Genomic DNA, 6991 nt, shown 5'->3' with positions numbered 1-6991 from the left:
GAAAGAGTTCTTCTCAGTTCAATTTGTTATTGGCCAGATTTACCTGTAAGTCTAGTTCTATGAGATGTCCTGGAAGAAGGGCATCCTGGGCTACACCCCAACTGTGGTGTGTAACCACATTGTGTAGGATAGGGAGTTGGGGGGGATCCTGACCTTGGAAGCAATGTTACGAGTAGGGACTTCCCTAAATCATGGTTTCACGAAAACTGTGAAAAATAGTGTTGTTCACAATTGCTGTGATTGCTGGCAAATCCAGCATTGGCCATGACTTCCCACAAAATCAACCAAAAAAAAAAAAGTGGTAGTGATGTATGGTGAGTGAAGGTACCCTCCACCAATCAGCAGTGAGGGGAGGGCCACTGTGAAATGCCCACAAAATTGGCTCTGCACTCTGTGAATGGGCCACAAAAACCCATTGTCTCGCTGCGACTTAGGTAGGTCCCTAGTTATGAGGCTGCCTGTTGACCAAGGTTTACAAGGAAGCAAGAAGCCTAAAAAGGGAGACATGTTGTGTTAAGGCCACGAGGATAGTTAATGAGACCATGTGCCCTCAGACATAGCCACTCCTGCTTCCTGCCCCACCGTCTGCAGTGCATATTTGTAATTAAGCAACATGCAAGAGCTTTCTGAATTACTCCTCAATGCAGCAGATCTGTCTAGCACACAAAGGAAAATCAGGTTGATGGTGTCACAGGACGGACATAAGTGCCACAGCCGGAGGGCAGAGAATGGTGGTCAGAGATGGGATCTTGTTCAAATAGGTCCTTGGTTTGAGTACAGCAAGATTCTATCATAAAGACTTACCCGGGTTCTCCTCTTGAAACCAATAACTGTACAGGAACATGTGTACCTCCAGAGGTATCTGTGATACTCACCACCTACGTTGGTGTGCTTCAATGCTTCCTGGAACTCCTGCTCACTTAGGAAGACCTCCATTCTGCCCAGAATGGACTCCAGGTGACTTACGTGTACCTTGTCCCCTTCAATGGATGGAACAAATGATTAATCTCTAAGATCTTAGTGAGGGCTGCCTGAACTGGAAAACACTCCTCTTGACCCTGAACTGATACATAGGCCTGAGTGATCAGCCAAAAGACATGTCCACTGTGCTGCATAGTGGATTTATTGAGAAATGGGCCAAATACATGTTCTTGGCTGTTTTGTCATGGGGCCTCACCTCATAATGTTTATTCAGTTTGGGTGCAGTCTTTTCCAGTGCAGAGAGCCCAAGGACTCCCTTTCATGTTATTTGGAGAGTTCCAGCTGGCTAGCAATGTTGCCCGGACTTTGTTCTGGGTGCCTCTGCACTGGAGCAGTTTTCCTTTTGTGCAATAAATGGCCAAGATGTCTTAGATGAAAATAACTTGAATAATAATCAGGCAGGACCCCATGTTCGAAAGATGATCCCTGGAAGAGGAATGTGGGTCATCTGGATCTAAAGGGCCAGATCCATTAACATTCAAGCTGTAGCAGGTCATAAGCCTCTTAGGTGGGGAATGGCCCTTCTGGATTAGCTGGGTTTATAGGTGCTTGCAAAGCCATGCTGAAGAATTGTGGCATGTACACAAGTTCCGTGCAGAGAAATAAATTAGAGCTTAGTGTCATTATAACATGTTTTACCCAATCTCATGGCAAGGCCTTTACTCACTATCAGCCAGGGAAGCTCTCCGTGTACTGATCATGCTCTCCAGAAAGTCGCTCACCTTCACCTTCCCATTTTCTGCAGAGTTAAAGTGCTGGTCAGGCAGAAAGATAGTAATTGGCTCTGAGTAGCAGGTAGGCCAAGTACCTATTTCTCCATTGATTACACCTTAAGGGTGGCCCTTGAAGATCAGTCATGGGCTAGGTTTACACTTTGTGAACCTCTGAGTAACTCTAGGGATATGAGCAGACCTACTCAAATCTATCTCCGTTATGGATTGGGCCTATTAATTTTAGAAATGGACATTAACACTTTCATACAACATTGTCCACCAGCCTCTTCCAGACCACCTGATTCAGGCCAGGATGTCAAGGAGACACTAGACAGCCCAGGCCAGGTTAGTCAATGTGGAAGATGGAGAGCTGGAATGACTAAGAGCATCTCTTTATACATAGCAGCTTGATGAAGCCTATGACTTTTCTCACTCTTCCCCAGGATAATCAGGGCTGGAGAAAGTATTTCTAAATCCCAGTGCGCTGTTCATATGTCCATTTCAGTAGGTCATCAGGCCCGGGAACCGGCTCATGGATAGAGACAATTTCATGTCCTCACCAGTGTATCGTATGGGACTCCATGGCAGGAGATTCAGAGTAGAGCACGGATCTCCGTTCTTTGTGGGATTTTACTTGAGAGAGGTCCATGACCCCCTCAACACCAGCCTTGTCCAAACAAGACAGACAACAACCACTGACTGAAAACTATTCAGTGGAAACTTTTTCAATAAAAAATATAGCCCTTTGTAAATGTGGCATGGTGACACATCCACTTCAATGATCATTTGGATGGGAAAAAGCTGAAGTGTTTTCTTTTGGCAATACTGAAACATTTTGGTTCTTGTCACTTTGCCGTTTTTATATAATACTAAAACACTTCTGTGTGTCCTTACATCATGCACTGCATTTTGGGTTTTAATTCCCTGTAGAAATCAAAATGAAAAAAATCAAAATGATGACACTGGAACAGAATACCTTTGTGACTCCAAACTGAAAACGTGCAATCTTGGTTTCCTAGGCCAGTGACTGGCAACCTTGTTGTCGTAGTGGGCTGGAATGACCCAGCTTGGGTTAGTGGTGGGCATTAGGACCTGGCCACCAGCTCTTTCCTCAGCCACAGCACAGGAGAAGCTCTCATTGCCAAATGCAGCCAAAGCCCAATGTTTCTGGGCCACCTGGATCCAGCATATGCCACATTGGGAAATCTGGTTCCCATTTGGCTCTTTGGCCCAGCATTGCATTCCCTGCAAAGCTTACCATCTACTGTCACATACTTCAGTGCCTCTTGGAGCTCCTTGTTTGTCAAGTGGACTCCCATTTCAGTCAGAATTGAGTCCAGTGCTCCGACATAGGCCTCTTTTCCTTGGAGAAATGGAAAGAAATGTTAAAAAAAACCAAAAAAAAACCACTTGAATTTTTCCTAGAATAGCAGTTGAAAGGACAGCTGAAGACAGCATTTGTAATGGAACTCTGGGGACCGACTCTGCTAATTACCATTTTGGTCTGGTGTGGCTTGTATCACTCTGGGTACTGGACTTCATAACAAGCTAAGCTTAGAAAGGATTTAATCCTGCATTATTGCAATTGTACAGCCAAAACCTGCTGTCCTTTGGAAGGAAAATTCCAGCAGCCTTCAGTGCCGTGTCAGATTTTGGAGATATCAGTGCACAAAGGCTTTGCGGAACTAAGAATGAAATGCAACAAATTGTATTAAGGCAGCAATTGGGCTATGCATTTAAAAGGTAAAGGGGAATCATGGGGCCTGACTCTCCAAGAGCACTTTATACAGTGAGGATGGTTCTGCTGTCCCTGCTGTTGTTAACACCTGTGCCAAATGGGTAAAAAAAAAAGTTCCCAGTCAGAATTGCATTAATTCACACCCACCTGGCACCAGTGACTGAATAAGGTGCAGGGCAAGAAACAGGCTCTGTTATTTAAGGGCCCTTTCTATTATTAGAGCTGCATAAAGGGGAGCACATTAGTGTAAGTGAGATACGGACCCAAACTCTTCAATGAATATGAGTTGCAAAGCCAGTGGGTTTGCAGGAAGTCTCTCAAAAGCTAAAAGTATTAAGAGCTGCAGTTTTCTTAGTGCCCATGGCTTCAGTTCTTGATGAAAGGAAATTTTTTGTGATGTCAGTTTCACCATGACATTAATTATCTCCCCTGGGCCAATGGTCTAAGTCAGTTCTGCTCAACCTACAGCCTCTGGGCTGGATCTGACCCCCAAAGCAAATGGATCCAGCCTGCAGCATTGGGGGTCAGTGTCAAGCAGCTCAGCTTGTTGTATCCCCTTCTCTGTCCTGTACTGCCTGCTCAACCCCTCCACAAACCTCCTTGCCCTGCTCTCTTCCTCTCCCTCTCTGACACTGGTAATAATCACCTCTCTCCCCCATCTCCATCCTGTCCTCTCCTACTGGAGAGAGTGGTGGACTGCAGTGCAGCCAGGTCACAAACACCTGGCTCAGGGACAGGCGTTACAAATAAACTGGTTTAAGTGATTGGAAACTGGTTTAAACCTGTAACAGAACAGATGTTCAGTACACATAAACTAGTTTGAAAATGGCTGAAACCAGTTTGAGATAAACCTGGTTGAATGCAGTATAACAGACTTAACTGATCTGGCTCAAACTGGTTTATGCAATGTCTGTTCTAGGCCCCTTGCTGGTTTAAGATACACCAGACTCTCCCGGCATCTCGGCATGCTCCCTGGGCTGGCCAGGGCTCTCTGCTCCACAGCAGAGCTGGTTCCTCCCCTTTGCTCCATGGCTGGAGCTCTGGCAGAGACTGCAGACAACAGCAAGGTCTGCCTGGCTTCCCCCTGCCCTAATCCCCCCTGGCTGCTCGCTGCTTAAGCAGGAATCCCCCACTCTCTCCCTCCCATCTCCCACCACACGGACCCCTGCCCCATGGACACTAGGCATGTGGTATGCTAGCTAATGCTGAGAGGTGTCTGTATGCGACTCCAATTTCCCTGGGTCATGCAATTTCCCTGGGACATGCAGACAGAACAGTGACTGCTTAGGGCTTTTTGGAGCTAATCAACAGGTCAGCTGGTAAGCTGTTTAAGAAGAGTGTGAACTAATGGAGAGAGGCTATTGTTTTGTTACTGGGGTGATAAACACTGTTACAGCCCCCTGCTGGCTTGCTTGCCTGTCAGTTTGGTGCAGACAGTATAAAAAAGCAGGGAGGGAGATTGAAAAGGTCCATATCATTAACAGATGCATGCACTGGACATCCCCCCCACCCTTGCCCCAGAGTGCTAGCTGGGGGCTGGGGTTTGGCAACACTCCCACCCCTTGTGCAGCAAGTGGGGAAAAGTCTGGGATCGTGCAGGCCTGGCCACACCCCCCCCCCAGCTCAGCACTATGTAAGGGATGCTCTAGCACCTCCTGGCTTCTAGCCTTCACCACTGCTGGCATGTGCCTGAATTTCCTCAGTCCAGAGAAAATGTCTGTCTGGTTACAAACTGGTTTAGCCTAGCCAGGTTAGACTAACTTGCAAAGATTCAATCAATTCAGGCTCAGGCTTTGTGAATATCTGTTCCTAGCTTAAAAGGTTGAGTTCCACTGGTTTAAGCTGCAGCTACTGGCACACTTCCTTCTTGTGTCCTTGTTGTGACAACGTATTTAGCAGAATTTCATTGGAACTGGAATTTCATTGAAATCTGACAGGGCCATGCTATGAGTGCTTCTGCTATGTCCTCCAACTTGCAGCCTCCAGACCAGTGTTTCCCAACCTTTTTCTGCCCAAGGCATAATTACATTAATAAATTTTTTTGGTGGCACAACTGTTAAGGCATTCCCCATCCTCATACTTATGAACTCATTGTAGCTCATTGCTGTAGCAAAACTTGGTGGTAAAGCTGTTCAGAGGCTCACAAACTGTGCATCCTCCACAGCCAACACATGAGCAGTAGATGAATTTCCTTCTGCTTGACTGGTTTTCTCTCCCCCATAGCCAACATGTGCAAATCTTCTGCGAATATCTCATTGGTGCGGCTTTTTTGTTAGTGGTAGGCAGCTGGAGAACTTGCTTCTCATTCCAAAATTCTTGTGGCACACCAGGGAGCTCTTCACAGCACACCGGTTGAAAAGCATTGCTTTAGGCTATCAGAAGGGCAGAGACGACAAACTTTCCATGCCACCAACAGGTTAACATGTTACTGAATCCCTCTGAAAATCTTAGCAGATGCCACCTGAGCATGCTTGGACATTATTTTACAATCAAATATAACTCATCTGTAGAAACCCATCAGAAAAATTGTTAGTCCTCACTAAGACAACATTTCAACTTCCAAACTGCAGGCTTTGAGTGAGTACAGATTTCTGCTCAGAGTGAGAAATACTGAATCCAGACAATGCTGGAAGGGAGCTGCAGTCCAGAAGAATATAGCTTGGCCAGATCACTTGAGTGATGCACCTTGTGTAACGTACCAATGTATTTTTTAAATGCCTTAAGGGCTCAACATTACAAGAGCCTTCTATAAAAGCAAAGCAACATTATTGCATTCAGGGTTACATTTACAGCCATTTAAGTTCATTCCTGTGGCAGCAGGAGCTTGCAGGGGGAACAGCTACAACCATTCACATAAATCCCTCCCCAGAAGCAGCTCCCCATCCCTTTCTGAAGAGGGTTAATAATGTCACAACCCAGTGATTTTTGGTGCCTCGGCACAGTGGGATTTTCTTGCCACATGAGAGCCTCTTGCACAGCGAGGGTTTTGCTGCACAGAGAAACCTCGCTGCAAGAGAGTTCCCGCCAATTTGCAGCCTTCTTTGCAGGGTGCATTTCTTCTTTGCAGCTCAGAAATGCACGGTGCAAAGAGTTCCTGCTATTCGAATGCAAATTTGTGTCCCGCTATTGGCCAGTGCTAAATTATTCACACGTGGCGGCTAGTAATTGGCTCGCTAGCCGTTTAAAATTCCACGTGACTTCCGCCCAAGTCGAAGAGCTTTGAGCACGCTGCAGAGTGCCTCTGAAGTGATCTGACTTGCGGCTGCCGATCGATAGACTGATCACCTATCGATCTTTCTTCCCGTCACCGAGTGCAGCCCCAGATGTACCCCTTTCCCCGCCGGCTTCGAATTGCGGACGGATTAACTGGCTTGGGCCCCGCCAGCTGGAACAACTCGTGTGGTTGTTCAGATGACCGGACCACCTGCGTCGTGATTGCAAGCGGCGTGAGTAAAGTTTTTGCAACCGATAAGTTGTGTCTGCCGCTCCATTCACCAGCCCGCCCTAACGTACGAGCAATCTCTGAATCACCTCGAGTCGGCTCTGGCCGTCTGAGACA

General features: G+C 46.6%; 1 protein-coding gene across 1 annotated transcript in view; it reads right to left on the bottom strand.

Moving 5' to 3' along the window:
- The window catches only part of EFCAB3 (EF-hand calcium binding domain 3), a 110078-nt gene that overhangs the window by 59749 nt on the left and 43338 nt on the right, over positions 1-6991 (bottom strand). Inside the window, exons 18-20 of the mRNA XM_025196857.1 lie at positions 2953-3057; positions 1649-1720; positions 876-980 (exon numbers count right to left, since the gene is read on the bottom strand). Of these exons, the coding sequence (XP_025052642.1) occupies positions 876-980; positions 1649-1720; positions 2953-3057 (282 nt within the window). The remainder of the gene's footprint in view (positions 1-875; positions 981-1648; positions 1721-2952; positions 3058-6991) is intronic.

This window comes from Alligator sinensis, unplaced genomic scaffold (assembly GCF_000455745.1).
Source record: "Alligator sinensis unplaced genomic scaffold, ASM45574v1 scaffold444_1, whole genome shotgun sequence".
NCBI lineage: Eukaryota > Metazoa > Chordata > Crocodylia > Alligatoridae > Alligator > Alligator sinensis.
The sequence above is the reverse complement of the archived record's forward strand: the minus strand, read 5'-3'. Positions and strand labels throughout refer to the sequence as shown.